The sequence below is a fragment of the Panthera pardus genome, unplaced genomic scaffold, assembly GCF_024362965.1.
Source record: "Panthera pardus isolate Hobbes unplaced genomic scaffold, ASM2436296v1 HiC_scaffold_11, whole genome shotgun sequence".
Lineage (NCBI taxonomy): Eukaryota > Metazoa > Chordata > Mammalia > Carnivora > Felidae > Panthera > Panthera pardus.
The window spans coordinates 64,731,428-64,747,079 of NW_026526666.1; the positions used below are offsets into that span (position 1 = coordinate 64,731,428).

Below are 15,652 nucleotides of genomic sequence, written 5' to 3' on the forward strand. Positions count from 1 at the left end.
TCCACAAACACTAGCAGAGTGTTTTATGCATAATCTGTGTAGCTGGGACGCAGGGGTGCAAGAGCACCTGCCCGGGGGCCCCAAACAGACCAGGTTCAGCCACTCGCCGATGACAAAATCTCAAAGGCAGAGAGAGGAATGTTGGTGAAACAGGAAAGGAATTTATTTCAGTGAGGCCAACACTGGGAAAACAGTAGACCAGCATCTCAAAGACTGTGTCCAAAACGCCAGCAATACTTAACAGGTTCATACAAGGAAAATGTGGGACAAAAGTGAGTGGATAAGTGCAAGTGGGCAGTAAAGGTCAGGTTGATGATTATCTCAGGGCCAGTCATGCAGGGTCTTGCTGGCATCAGAGCAGTTCTGATTGCTTTTGAGGGGTAGTTTCAGTTACCATCATGGGATACTTTGCCCACAGTAAGAGATAAGCTGGAAAGACAACTAAATAAGGTCAAAATAGCAGTAAAGTCCTCTTCCAGGTGTTTAGTGGGTATTGAATCCAGAGCTGTTGTTGTTTTTGCTGTGCCCCCTGATTCACCTGAGAAACAGGGAGCACTACTGAAGTGTTGGTAATGAATTGTGTAAAGTAAGATGGAAGAGATAAATGGACATCTCTTCTGCTTCCTGGAATTGTAGCAGAATGTTGAAAGCTATTAAAAGAGGGTCTTCCCATGTTCAAATGTGTTTGAGAAATGTTTGGATTACACAGTTAAATTGGTTCATTGTCATAGGACTTCTCAAGGCCATTAATTTATTAATGTTACTGTGATCTTTCAAGAGAGCATTAGTGTGTGAGTCTTTGATCAGGAAACTTTTTTCATGGAGCATATTGTTTTAAGGAAATGCCTGTTTCGGAGACTTTTCCTAGAGCTGATCTCCATTTTTCCACATCAAGAGAAATGTGATTGGGCTTGGCTTGAAGTCAAAAAAGACCTCCAGGGAAGAAAATCAAGTAGATCTCCTTTGGATTAGGGGTAATCTTACCTGGAGTTCCTCATTATGCAAATAGCTCAGCAATGTTCTCATTGCATCTGCTGGGTCCCACCCAGAACAAGGGGTATTTAATAGATATAAAACTGTTAGGGTCTTTCTGTCTGAGTAAGAGGTGGAGAGATTGTTATTACCCTACAGCCTGGTGGGAAGCAGGTGGGTAGGTGCAATGCCCCCACAGAAGGGAATGCTTTGTGGAAAGACCATAAAGATGGGGTGGCAGGCCTGCTCTAGTGAGCCAGTAGCAAGAAAGAAAGGAGACTACTAGGACTGTTAGCTCAGACTGAACAGTGACCTTGGGGTTTGGAGTGGAAAAATCTGGTGGGGTCTCTCCAAGTCTGTGGATTATGGAAGTCCTGAGCTAAAGTTTGACCAAATTTTCAACCAAATCTAGAGGAGAAGCCTATGAGTCAAACTTGGTTTATACCTCCGACCCTACCCTGTATTGGGCAGAGTAGTTAGGGTTTCTTAATAACTTGTCTTTCAGGATAAGATTTTAATAGTATTTAGCCCATACTTTAAATAGTATTTAATCCATACTTTCAGTCTTTACTTAGATTGACATTTTCAAATCCTAATACTATGTGTAAATTAGAAACAAGAGATTGTATTTGGCCTGTGAACAGTGTATATACCATGTGGAGAGAGCGACAACCATGGTACTTTATACAGAAGGGAACCAAGAGGAATTCACCACCTCTCTTTTTATCAGATCATCAGGAACCAGATTTGCTGATGTGTCCTAGATGCTGTTTTGCTTTGTTTTTTTTTCCTTCTAAAATATGTTATCTTTTTTTTGAATACAGCCCAAGCCTAGTACGCCACGTCATGCCACTCCCCAGATCCGTAGCCGAAACCTGGCCGCCCAGGAGCCAGCCAGCGTACTGGAGGAGGCCCGGCTGAGGTGACACTGCTCATGGGCCCCCTTTAGATAGGCAGAAATGGGACTCTGCTTTCATTCACATAAAACAAATAATTTGTGGGGTGCCTGGGTGGCTCAGTCAGGTAAGCGTCCAATTCTTGGTTTTGACTTAGGTCGTGATCTCAAGGTTTCCTGGGTTCGAGCCCTGCGATTCTCTCTCTCTTTCTGTCTGCCCCTCTACCACTCGCACTGTCTCTGTCTTCCTCAAACTAAATAAATAAAACTGAAAAAAAAATTTTTTTTAGAAAAACAAGTAATTTTTAGTCATTTGTATACATAATAAAGGTAGGGAATAAAATGAACATATGTGTTTTAGAGAGAAGAAACCCTTCAAGTCTGGGTGAGCTAATGTGGACAGGCAGGTTCTACTGCCACCACTTGCTCAGGGATAGAAGGTGACTGATGAGTCAGAACACTGCTTCTCAGTTTTGGTACCCTTTAGAACTATGCAGGGACCTTTTCAAAATACATAAGGCCTAGATCATCAGAAAACAAGTAAATCAGAATCTCTTGTGGGATGAGGTCCATCCCTATGATTTGGGGAAACCTCCCCATGTGATATGTACCCATAATGAGAACCTATGTGTTAGGTAATTTGGGTGGAGAAAGGGATTATGAGGCGAAATGAAGAGATTTGAGAATGAAGGCATTCCCATGGATTTGTGATTGGGGTTTCATGTGGAAACTATAGATAATCCTTTCCCATTTGTTACTGAGCATATGGTGACAATATTCCTGAAGTCCTCCTTTTCCTTTATTTATCACTAATTATAGGCTGCATGTTTCTGCTGTACCTGAGACTCTTCCCTGTCGGGAACAGGAATTCCAAAACATCTACAACTTTGTGGAGAGCAAACTCCTTGACCATACGGGAGGGTGAGTCCTGCTGAGGCAGATAAGACGGTCAGGGGGAAGGCTCCTGCTAGCATATACCATCTCAGGTGTCACAGTCAACCAAATGGTCTCTCCCCAGTGTCACAACAGGCAAAATCGTTGCTCAAACTTAAGGCTTCTAAAGCAGCTTTTGTTGTCCACGTAATTCGATAGGAATAGAAATTCTGTCTTTCAGAGAAAATGAAAATACAGCATTGCTTGTAGAATGAATGATTCTGTATAACCAGGTCCTGTTCTGACTAGCTTCCAAGGATGGCCCTTATTGCCCCCATCTCCACATTTCAGGGGTCTGGGTCCTTCCCTCAGCACATATCCCCCATCCCTCTAACTGGCAATAGTGTGAGGCAGCTGGCACAGACCTAGCCCACAGGTCCTCCTTTCTTGCCATAGGTGCATGTACATCTCCGGGGTCCCTGGGACAGGGAAGACTGCCACTGTGCACGAGGTGATACGCTGCCTGCAGCAGGCAGCCCAAGCAAATGACGTTCCTCCCTTTCAATACATCGAGGTCAATGGCATGAAGCTGACAGAACCCCACCAAGTCTATGTGCAAATCTTGCAGGTGAGTAAAGCTGTTTGGGTTTTTTGGAAAGTACAGTTTCTTAGTGGCACATGAAAAAGGAAAGGTTTACTTAATTTTGTGCTTATTTCTATGTTTATGATGTGCCAGGTATTGTCCTTTGTATGAGGTAGCATGGGCAAAGAAGGCAGGGACATCAGGGACCTTAAAGTCTAGGGGCTGGACATGAATTACTGCAAGCCAGGACTTATTAATATGGCAAAAACTGTTTGTACACAGGAGGTACTGTGGCAGACTGGAAAAGGGATTAGAGGTAGCTGGAGTTTGAACCTCACTCTCGTATTCATTAGTTGTTTTCTTGGAACAAGTAATATCCAGGTATAAACAGTCATGCCGTAATGATTTTGAAGAGGCTTCTGGGACCAGCCTGTGGCTCATTTGCATTCCAAACACGGACTCTGTCATCTCTTTTGGTACCTTCTCGTCCCTCCAGGTTAAGGTTGAGACTAGACTGGAAGGCAGAGTTTAGGATACTAAAGTCCTCAGACTAAATTGCTTCCAGACTCCATTGCAAATTTAACATCAAGCTCAGGGGAGTAAAATCCTTACCATTTACCACACCTACTTTTCCCCCCATTGCAGAAGCTGACAGGCCAAAAGGCAACAGCTAACCATGCGGCAGAACTGCTGGCAAAGCGATTCCTCACCCGAAGGTCCTCTCAGGAAACCACTGTGCTGCTCGTGGATGAGGTACGGAGGTCCCCACGGGAGCACCGCAGAAGTGGCATGGTACTTGACTGTGGTGTTCCAGGAGCAAGTGCTGGGTTGTGGGGGGAGTCCTGCCTCCCTTCTTTTATCCTTCATTCATCTGAGCCTGTTCTTTGGTGGTGAGAGGCATGCATCCACGGACTTCCTTGCTGCTTTCGTGGTGTGACCCTAGAAGCACATGCAGCTAAAGCAGGAGTAACAGACCTTCACTCTGGGCCCTGGCTCTGTGTCTATGCTTGATCTTGACATCTCTCTCCATTTAATGGCAGCTCGACCTTCTATGGACTCAGAAACAAGACATAATGTACAATCTCTTTGACTGGCCCACTCACAAGGAGGCCCAGCTTGTGGTCCTGACCATTGCCAACACAATGGATCTGCCAGAGCGCATCATGATGAACCGGGTATCAAGCCGACTGGTAGGTCCTAAGGCTGTTCTCAAGCTGTTCTTACAGATCCATAAGCTGAGTTCTAAAAAATGAATACACAGAAAACTAAAGTAAATGAGAAAAGTACAAAATGTGATTTCTGAAATTCTTACATTTAAATTAAATATGTCACCATTGCATGATTTTCCACAAACCCCATCTTCTTGGTATTCTACCTGGGCACTCTTAAACTGCACAGAGCCCTAAGGGTCTAATAATTTATTAAAAATATTGAAGCACTCAGGGTGCCTGGGTGGCTCAGCTGGTTGAGCATCCAGCTCTTGATTTTGGCTCAGGTCATGATCCCAAGGTCATGGGATCGAGCCCCACGTCAGGCTCCATGCTGAGTGTGGAGCCTGCTTGAGATTCTCTCTCTCTGCCCCTCTTCCACTCATGCACTCTCTCTCTAAAATAAAAACTATATATATACACACACGTGTGTGTGCGTGTGTACATATATGTATGTATATACACATATAAGCACTCACCCCTGCCAGGCAGTGTTCAAGCATGGAGCATAGCAGTGAACAAGGCAGACACAGCCTCTGCCCTCACAGACCTGGTGGTTCATCAGGAAGCACAATATCAAGTACTTACAAGGTTGATGAGTGAAGCCAGGAGCTGTGCCTGTGCTTATTGTAGAGCCCAAGATGGTCACAACCACTGTAATTAGAGCACCTCTTCCTTCATCTACTTCCAAATGATTCTGGTAGAGGGTTGCCTGGGCGGCTCAGTCGGTCAAGTGTCTGACTCTTGATTCCGGCTCAGGTCATGAGCTCACGGTTTTGTGAGTTTGAGCCCCGCATCAGGCTCTGTGCTGGCCGTGCAGAGCCTGCTTGGGGTTGTCTCTTTCCGTCTCTCTCTGCCCCTACCCCACTCATTCTCTATCTCTCTCAAATAAAATAAATAATGATTCTGGTAGAATAAAAGTTGTTTTAAACGAGATGAAAAAATACTTGAGAACTACTGTTGCCCTGCAGGATACCACTGGCCATTGTCAGTAGTGAAAGGAACTGGAATCTGTGGCGGTCCCAGGATGAAATGTGTCACGTGTTCTATGGGACTTGGGAACCAGTTTGGGAACTTGAGGGTGGCTGTCCAGCAGGACTGTCAGAGTGGGCAATTAATGAACTTATTCGTCTATTATCTTGTCTTCCCCAGGGTCTTACCAGGATGTCCTTCCAGCCCTATACTCACAGCCAACTGCAGCAGATCCTAATATCCCGACTCAAACATGTAAAGGCCTTTGAGGATGATGCCATCCAACTGGTAGCTAGGAAGGTAAGTCACTTTCAGGGAGCTCCTACTTGCACCTACAAACCAGGCGGCAAGTCTTTGCTGAGCACCTGCCTTGTGTTAGGTGCTCTGAAGATGAAGAGAAATTTAGAAAGTCCTATAAAAATAAATACCAAAAGTAGAAACAAAATTGGGAACAATTCCTTAACCTTCTTATTGTATAATTAATTAGCAGGCTATGAGTGTGGTGGGCTTATATACAAACGAAGATTAATTGATTCAGGTAACAGGCAGCTTTGTATAATGAAAAGGGTTGTATAGGCAGTCAGGTAGCAAACCTGGTTTAAGTTCTGGCTCTAATACTTAATAGGCATTGGAAGGTTATATGAAAGTTACTTAAAAACTTCCTGAGCCTTAGTTTTCTTTGAAAAAATGGAAATAATAAATAAATAAATGGGAATAATAATAATAGGGAATTAAATGAGATCATGTCTGTAATGTGCCTAGTAAGGTGCACACTCCAGGATAGGTGTGAGGTATTGGACATGCACATCCTCCAAGCTCACTGGGAGAATGCCCACCAACACTATTCTCAAGGCTGCTGAGGAATAAAGTAGTTTAAATGTCTGCTTCAAGCTAAGTGCAAGAAACCACACATCCACAGCATTTCAGCACTTAAAAGAAATACAAACTTTTTTCTCGTTCTTCTTGGTTGAAATGATCTGAATTCTGAGTGCTTATAGCAGCACATGTAATGCCAGCTCAGAGCTGGGTGCTGGGGTCAGAGGCAAGCCAGATACGGTGCTTGTCTCTAAGGTTTGCTTTCCAGGAGCAAGATCCTCAAAGTTACCATCTAACCTTTCTGTTAGGTAGTTTTTCACTTTTGCTATCATGCACTTTCTAAAAGTTCTTTTTTTTTCTCACTCTCTCTCTCCGAAGGGTCCTTTTTTCTTATGCTGTTCTGTTTATTTGAGGTTGTCTTCTCACTTTTCCTCCAAGATGCTTTTGTCTTTTCAATTTAGTCTCTGTCCTGCATGGTTGGAGACTTTCCTCAGATGTCTTGGTTGTCCACTCTGGTGTATGAGTAAAGATTAAAAAGCTTTTGGGAGCGCTGAGCACATGAGTGGGGTTTGTTCTCTGGGAGCTTCACTGTGGGGTAATCTGATTGGGCCAATTTCAGTATCTCCAGTTCTTTCCCATTAGGATAGGCAGATTTCCCAGACTGGGTGTCCCAGGTCCTGCCTGGAGGGCAATATTCTGGGAGTGGGGGAGGTAGGCTGGAGTCAGAGAGGGTAGAGGTCTTCAAATCCAGCATGCAAACAGTAACCATTTATATCTAGTGAGGGACATCCCCTCCCCTGCAATAATACCTAGTGTTCCCTGGTTCAGAGACTTTTTATCTTTATTTGAGAATAAATCTCTGAACTCATGCCATGGCAGAAGAGGGATAATCTCCCAGGCAAAGAGTTTTATGGAAACAGTACAAATTACCAAGGCACAAAATTTTCCTACAGAGCCCTAAAACTTCCTCAGTGGCCCTAATGTTTACCCAGCAGCATGAAATGGGGGAGGGATCTAGGGCAAGGGTCAGCAAACTTTTTCTGTGAAAGGCCAGGAAGGAAATGTTGTAGGCTTTTTTTACAATGGTCTCTGTCACCACTATTCACCTCTGCCCTTGCATCTTGAATGCAGCCATGCACAGTATATTAAATGAATGCTCACAGTTGTGTTCCAATAAAACTTTTTAAATGTACAAAAATGTATGGCAAGCTGTAGTTTGCTGACTCCTAATCTAGGGCATCAATTTCTTAACTTTCAACCAGTCCTCCTTATTTTAGCCAAACATCCCCCTTTACCTCCAGTTCCAGTGTCACTATTGTCTGAGCATTTTGAAGATATATAGTGTAACTTCGATTCGTTCTTGGATTCCTTAATACTGGCTTAGGAATTGGCTTTCTCTAGTTTGCAGAGTCAACCACTACTCTGACAACTCACAGAAATTATATCCACTATTCCCCCTGTTGCTTCCCATCCTTTTAGGGTTCTTGGTTTCACAAGGCATCAAATTTAGATGCTTTTTTTACTCAAAACTCTTGCCTGTCATTTCAAACCTCTCTTCCATTTCTTTACACATAAAGAAACAAATGTATCTTATGTTCTGTATCTTACCTGAGTCTTTGTGGATCTAATCCTATTGATTACTGTTTCCCTGCATATGTGCCCTTGTTTCCTTATTTCTGGGTCTTGAATTTTTTTTTTTTGTTTTGTTTTGTTTTTTCTATTGTATGCTCATGTTCCTTAGGGCTTTCTCTAAGAATTGAGGACTGGGTTGAAATTAGTTCATTTAGAATTTGTTTTGTTTTTCCTTCTGTCAGTTACCAAGGGCCACTATCAACTGGGACCATTTTTAAACAAAATTCTCCACTTGAGGTTTTTAGGAGACACAACAGAAATTTGGGCTTCAAATCCACGGGAAGGCTTGTAGTTACAGGTTGGTTTTTACACCTACCTAGCACCAAGGTCTAAACAGGCCATTTTTCTTGCCATCTCTTGCATGATGGGTCTTTCATTCACCCTCATGCTGAGGCTGTATTGGAGGTCACAGCCCAAGTTTATACAGGGTCTTCTGTTAGATTCCATGTTGGATGGGCCCTAGCTTTTCTTTCGTCTCCTGCACCCCAGAGCAGTTAAAAAGGGGGATTTATGGTCATCAAAGTTTGTGGATAAGAACTGGGCAAGAACTGCTTTGGGTGTTTTCTTGCTTCCCAGGGTCACCTGTTCACTTTGTTCTTTGTTCTTTGAGGTAGCTCTTGAGTCCATGTTACGAGCCACTACACGGTGCTGCTTCACAAGGCAGTGGGAATGGTGATTGGAGGGAAGAAGTGATAGGTGGAAACATCCATGGGACATCTTTAGCAACTAAATGGGAAATTAGAGAAAGGAAGAATATAAACTGATACTCCTGTTCTTGTCTTGGGTTACTAGAAAAGTGACCTTTAGAATGTCTTAAATTTGCATTCTGGAAACTAATATACACAAAACATTTAAAGACTCCTATAATCTCACTTCCCTCAAGTGACTGCTTTTATTCTTGGTGTGTTGTGTATTTATATGCCTATACAATTTGCTCTTTTAAACTTAACATGGAATTTTGGAAGGAAGTAATCATTTCACGATGTTGTCAGGCAGGACATCGTTACCCGTGATTGTTGTTGGGCAAGAGGTGGGGATTGCTGGCCGATATTGGAATACTGAGATCCTTGCAGGCTGCAGAGTCCAGGAATTCCCTCTGTGAAATTTAAAGTGCAAGTGGCTTTCTGAGTCAGTTTGGAAGAGTACAGGATTCCCTGTGAAGGGAATCTGCATGTGGAAAGAAAGGAGCAACAGCGGAGTTGTTGGCATTGTGGGTTGGTCTGATTCATCGAACCACAGAATCCTCTGTGTCCTTCAGCTTTGTGGCTCCCTTCCCTCTTTTTTTTTTTTTTTTTTTTTTTAAGTTTTATTTATTTACTTTTTTGAGAGAGAAAGAGCACGTGCGCATGTGCTACATGAGTGGGGAAGGGGCAGAATGAGAGCAGACAGAGTCCCAGCATAGGGCTGGAACTCACCAACCAGGAGATCATGACCTGAGCTGAAGTTGGACGCTCAACAGACTGAGCCACCCAGGTGCCCCCATATCCCAAATTTTAAATAAAGCTGAGAATCCCTGCCCTTTCCATTATGGATTTATCTGTAAACCCAAAATAAAGGTTTGGACTAAAGGAAGAGTCCCAGGTACGTTATAGTAATTTATACCCGGGCTTCCACCAGGTTCCTACTGGGTCTAAGTACATAACATCAGGCTTAAGCCCATTCCCGGCACTGCCTTTCCTTTTTAGCTGAACACAGAACCTGTTGGTTTTTCTCCTGGGCTGAGATGGTAAAGGGACCTCAAGGAATAAAATATTCCCTCTTGTAGGTAGCAGCCCTTTCTGGAGATGCACGACGCTGCCTGGACATTTGTAGGCGTGCCACAGAGATCTGTGAGTTCTCCTGCCAGAAGCCCGACTCCCCTGGCCTGGTCACTGTAGCTCACTTGCTGCAAGCAGTAGATGAGATGTTTTCGTCATCATATATCACTGCCATCAAGTAAGTTGCTTCTAAATGATGTGGATAACAATATTGTACTATGATTATGTAACTTGATAAGTATAGCTGTAAAGCCAATTATATTACAATATACAAATGTTTCAGAGTAACACATTTGTAAATCCTAAAAGTACATAATGTTATATGTCAAAATGTATTCAGTGTTTTAAAAAGTAAGATTCTTTTGCTTCCTGACCCTGGACCTTCCTTGGAAAACCTCTGGAGAGGTCCACATTCTAGGAAGGCCATAGAAGTTTCTAAGCTTTTACTCATTCAGAACTGCATTTACTGAAGACACTGTCCTTTTCCCTCCCTTCCGCACTTCTTTCTTTCTTTAAGTAGGCTTCACACCCAGTGCACGGCCCAGCATGGGGCTTGAACTCACGACCCTGAGATCAAGACCTGAGCTGAGATCAAGAGTCAGACGTTCAACTGACTGAGTCACCCAGGTGCCCCAGACACTATCCTTTTCTTAAGGGGCATAGTCTACAGAGAAATAGAAATGCAAATCTGGTGCACCTGGCTGACTCAGTCAGAAGAATGTGTGACTGTTGATCTTGAGGTGAGATCAAGCCCCACATGGGATGTAGAGATTACGTAAATAAAACTTTTAAAAAAATAAAAGAGGGGCGCCTGAGTGGCTCAGTCGGTTGGGCGGCCAACTTCAGCTTAGGTCATGATCTCGCGGTCCATGAGTTCGAGCCCCGGGTCGGGCTCTGTCCTGACAGCTCAGAGCCTGGAGCCTGTTTCAGATTCTGTGTCTCCCTCTCTGACCCTCCCCCGTTCATGCTCTGTCTCTCTCTGTCTCAAAAATAAATAAACGTTAAAAAAATAAATAAAAGAAAAAATAAAGAAATGCAAACTTCGTACAGGAGGAGAACCGTGACCACCTACTGAGTGAAGTAAAGTGCTGTTGGACTAGTCCTCTTACACTGAATGATACACTCTGCTCATGAAATGAGTGTGCTGGTATATTTCCAGATACAGTTGCTGTGTTGCCTGGCTTCTGAAGTGGCATTTTCTATATCATTTTGAAACTTTAGGGGGTAGGAGAAAACTTGCTGAATAATATAGGAGAAAGTATTTCCCAGTTTTTTCTTCTCTTTTCTCTAAAGACAGAAAAACTTAATATTTGACTTTTCTCTGGGCTGGTGGTATAGCCACTTATGAGAATTCACATCTCATTTTCTTTGAGAAACTCCTCTGTTCTGGAACAGAGTTTCCTGAAAGCCATACTTGCTGAGTTCCGGCGATCAGGACTAGAAGAAGCAACATTTCAACAGGTAAGTGATTTTTTTTTTTTTTTCCCCAAATCCTTCTAGATTTTGGTTTTGGTGCTTCTTAAATGGGTGGGAATTTCAATCACTGTGTAACAGTTAGTCTTTATTTGTGCCAACCTGTTATGTTACAGAATATCAGACTAACACCTATTTTTATGTGATATTTTTATTTAGTTGTATGAGAAGAGATCTTTAGCAACTGGTTTCTGCATATTAGATTGAAGGAGTACTATGTGCCAGATACTGTTTTAGGAATAAGAGATTTAAAGATGAGTAGGAACAAGAGATATTGCCCTAATAAAGCTTGTGTGGTGGGGATAAGGCTCTCAGAATGACCCATTTTTTTCTTTAATTTTAGTTTATTTATTTTATGTGCTAGAGAGAGAGGGCGAGGGGGCCAATGAATATGAGCAGGGGAGGGGTAGAGAGAGGGAGAGAGAGAGAATCTTAATTTAATGGAAAATTCCATTTTCCAGAGCCCCATATGGTACTCTATCTCATGAACCATGAGATCATGACCTGAGCTCAAAATCAAGAGTCTGACACTTAACGGACTGAGCCACCCAGGCCTCCCCAGGATGACCCATTTTAAAAACAAACTAGATCAATCCAAACCTTCTTTGAGCATAGTTTCAAGTGTATCAAGTAAAAGGAATCACTAGGGCATGTACCTTAGAGTTCTGTTGAAAACTAGTGTCCATAGGTAATGAGCTGCCTTAAAATATTATTGAAGGTGTTTGAGTGTGTACCTGGGAGTGTATGTGTTTGTGTGTGTGTGTCACTATGTTTTAGACATACAAATGGAGAGGTCAGGAAAACATTTTCCTTCCAGCTATTTCTTTACTTCCTTTCACGTTTTCTTTAAATTCTGTTTTAAACATTTAGGTGTTGGTTATGTTTGCCCATTATTGTTCTTCTAGGGCCTGAGACAGCTCTTCTGTAGAAAGCAGCCTTCATTTCAGTTTGTAAACATTTCCTGAACATCTGCAGTGTGTCAGTCCTGTGATGTGATCCAGGAACCCTGAGCTGAATTGGTCAATATCCCTGGCTCCTGAGAAGCTCCCAGCCTGGATGGGAGTGGGGGTCGGGGTGATTTATAAATAGAATAAGAGTGACCAGGAAGTGCTTCAGACTTGCCTGACACACCGGGGCGCTTTAGGAATCTGTTTCCCATTATCTTCCTGCCTGTCTTGTGCAGCATTCTTCCTGGGCCTTTCTGCTTTTCCAGAGGTCATGCTTTAGTACCTGTGTGCTATTATCTGCTAAGGAAAATACCCTTGTAGTAAAATTTAACCTGAATTATGAAAATCTCAATTGGAACTCTCAATTCTCCCTGGAGACTAGGATTGTTTGTATGAGTGACAATTACTAGATATTTTATATCCATTAACACATGAGGGATGTGGCAGTATATTTAATAGATAAAACTGAAGCTCAAAAAGTGAAATCACTTGCCCAGGGTTGCATATTTAGGTGAATGGTAGAACCAGGATTCAGACCTGCTCTGATTCCAAAGGCAGAATAGCATTCTGCCCCTGCATTTGTGCCCCATTGGGGCACCTGTTGATGCTTTCAGGGTATTGAGTATCCTGGACAAGAAGTGTCTGACTTTCCTAAAAGAAGAAATAAATGATCAGGTACAGAATCAGGACTACCTTTCCTCTTAAACTTTCTGGCATTTGACCTCAGATTTGCTTTTTGTTTCTAGGTATACAGTCAACACGTGGCACTGTGCAGAATGGAGGGACTTCCGTACCCTACCATGTCAGAGACAATGGCAGTGTGCTCTCATCTAGGCTCTTGTCGCCTTCTCCTTGTGGAGTCCAGCAGGAATGACCTGCTCCTTCGTGTGCGGCTCAATGTCAGCCAGGATGATGTGCTGTACGCGCTGAAGGAGTGAAGAGCTTCACAAGGAAGGACTGTGATCAGATGTTTTCAAAGAGCTTGATTTCCTTTTTCTAAGCACATCAAATTGTAGCAAAGTATACTGAATGGAAATGGCTGTCATGTATTTTGGAATTTTCCATTAAATAATTTGCTTTTTCTAGAGTGTTTGAGAAGTTTGCAGACATTACAAACATGAGATTATAAAACCAAACCATCCTTCCTACTATAAGCCCTCCTTGTGATTTTTATTTGTTAGTGGCCCTGCCATTTACTTAATGGTAAGGTGGTATATACACAATTATATGTATCTGTATAAAATAGTTGTGGAAGAATATGTAAGAAATTGGTTACATTGGTTCCCTCTGGAAAAGAACTAGATGGCTATGGTCAGGGATTAGAGGAAGACTTACTGTATGTCCTGTATCTTTTTAACAATGTAAATATAACAAACTTAGTTTATAAAAAAGAACTGCTGGAAATAGTATCAGTGACAAATAATCCATACCAACAAATAACTAGAAAATATAATTTTTAAAAGTTATCATAAAAACAAATATTTAAATAAATTTAGAAGGCACAAAATATAAGGTATCAAGAAATATATGTAATAAAGAGATGTAATTAATCTCTAAATACAGATCTATTGCAGTCAAAATCTTGGCAGGGTTTTTTGTGTTACTTTGCAATTCTCATATTTATATTTCCAGCCAACAATGGAATGGACATCTAAAACCTCCTTATGATGTAATAATCATGCCAGGAGTATTTGACCCAAATCTGCTGATGAGAAAATTATCAGATAAATCAAAATTGGGGGAAAATATTACGCAAAGCAACTGTTCCTCTTCAAAAATAGTATCACAAAAGACCAAAAAACCATGGGAGAATAGGGAAATGAGACATAGCTAAATGTACTGTGTGAAACTTGATTGGGTCTGGACTTAAGAGATACAATTATAAACAAAACTATGGACTATATATTATGTAAGTATTATGTAAATGTGAAACTTTGTGAGTGGAAAATACCGTAGTTATGTAGGAGAATGCCCTTGTTCTTAGGAGAATTATGATGAAATATTTATGAGTGAAATAGAATATCTGCAAATCTCAAACAATTCAGAAAAAAATATGCACATATATTTATAACTGCATATAAAGGAGGATCCGTATCAGAATGAAGAATTACATAATAAAAAGGAAAAATGAGTCATCTACAAAGAAACCTGAATGACCAACAAAATGGCAACATAGTAAATGAGACTTGCAAGCCAAAACATTTCCACATGTATTAGAGAAGGTTTCCATGACAATAAGGCAACAACTGGAACCCAAACGCCCCACTGATGGGAATATAAATTGAAACTACTTTGGACATAATTTGGTAATATCTAATCTGGAAAATGCAGAAATCCTATGAGCCAGCGATCCCACTCCTACCCTAAAAAACGTGTACCCCAGGAGTTGTGTACAAGATGTTCATTGTAGGGGTACCTGGGTGGCTCAGTCAGTTAAGGTCAGACTTTGGCTCAGGTCATGAGCTCACAGTTTATGGGTTCCAGGCCTACGGCGGGCTCTATGCTGACAGCTCAGCTTTCCACTCTATTGTACTGGTTTTTTTCTTAAACTGTGGTAGGCACCTTCGTATTTATGTCAATTCACACAAAAAATAGGAACTATTTATTTTGAGTACCTACCATGTCTATGCATGCACTGCTCTAGGCACCGGAGAGAACTTGGGAGAATTTTATGCTTTTATGGAGATTGCATTCAAGCAAATATTGTAGATCTGTGTATATATTAAATATTTCTTTATAAAACGTTTAATGAGAAGAAATATGGGAGTGAAACTTCAACTTTTTTATATTTGAAACTTAAGTTTTAAAGTGGTAAAGACGGTCTCCTTGGAAAATCACCCAAAAGCAGTAAGGAGATGGAAAAGCCCTTTGTCCAAAAAAAACTGGTAGATTTTTTAAACCTCTAACTACAAACCGCAAAACAGTAATAGCTTAAAAGTTTGGAATTTAGGCAGGTGCGCGTTGCAAGATTTTAAGATGAAGATTCTCTTTAACGCCCCATCCACCCGCCATTTCATCGCCCTGCTGGTTATAGGCGTTATCTCGGTTTTAAACTGAAGCGACTTCATGAAGAGGTTCAATGAACACTGCCAGTCTTATCTTAGGTGTTCAACCCGCCTTCTGACTGGAAAAGGTACATTCAGTTGCTGAATGATTAGGAAACAAATGGTGAGCCCCATTTCTATTTCTCTAGACTCATTTACAGAGACAACACTGACGAGGGTGGCAAACAAGCCCCGCCTCCATTCAGAGTGGGGCGGGGCGAGGGCGTGAGGCCATGTAGGTCTGGAGAGTGTGCGCCCAGGAGCTTCATACTGGGAGTAGGGGAGGAAGCATAGCGAGGAACTTGTAAATACAAAAGGCAGAGGACGAACCTACTGCATTTGCGCCCTCAGCGTTACAACCCAACACCAACCAACGACCCTCTCCGCAAACCTCGCCCTACCTGCCCAAAGGCGCCTGCGCGTTGGAAAACCTCGCCCTTGGAGTCACCTGTTGGTTCGTCACGCCCACCTCGTATTGCG

General features: G+C 42.2%; 1 protein-coding gene and 1 long non-coding RNA gene across 9 annotated transcripts in view; one reads left to right on the forward strand and one right to left on the reverse strand.

Annotated features, from left to right (window-relative positions):
- Positions 1 to 13,215, forward strand: part of ORC1 (origin recognition complex subunit 1) — a 32,587-nt gene extending 19,372 nt beyond the window's left edge. For 6 of the 8 annotated variants that reach the window (XM_053895327.1, XM_019449287.2, XM_019449286.2 and 3 more), the window contains 9 exons: positions 1,797 to 1,894; positions 2,687 to 2,788; positions 3,197 to 3,368; positions 3,969 to 4,076; positions 4,364 to 4,513; positions 5,684 to 5,803; positions 9,717 to 9,886; positions 11,082 to 11,169; positions 12,875 to 13,215. In XM_053895327.1, coding sequence (XP_053751302.1) covers positions 1,797 to 1,894; positions 2,687 to 2,788; positions 3,197 to 3,368; positions 3,969 to 4,076; positions 4,364 to 4,513; positions 5,684 to 5,803; positions 9,717 to 9,886; positions 11,082 to 11,169; positions 12,875 to 13,066 — 1,200 coding nt within the window. In that variant the 3' untranslated portion in view covers positions 13,067 to 13,215. Of the gene's footprint in view, positions 1 to 1,796; positions 1,895 to 2,686; positions 2,789 to 3,196; positions 3,369 to 3,968; positions 4,077 to 4,363; positions 4,514 to 5,683; positions 5,804 to 9,716; positions 9,887 to 11,001; positions 11,170 to 12,874 lie in introns of those variants that run through there. The other 2 variants (XR_002079900.2, XM_019449290.2) reach the window with 2 other exon arrangements.
- LOC128774998 (uncharacterized) lies at positions 3,417 to 15,637 on the reverse strand. Its single transcript, XR_008419577.1, has 2 exons — positions 15,574 to 15,637; positions 3,417 to 4,565 (listed from the first exon to the last, which is right to left on the reverse strand). It is a non-coding gene; the product is annotated as an uncharacterized LOC128774998 (long non-coding RNA).
- Between the last annotated feature and the right edge of the window lie 15 nt (positions 15,638 to 15,652).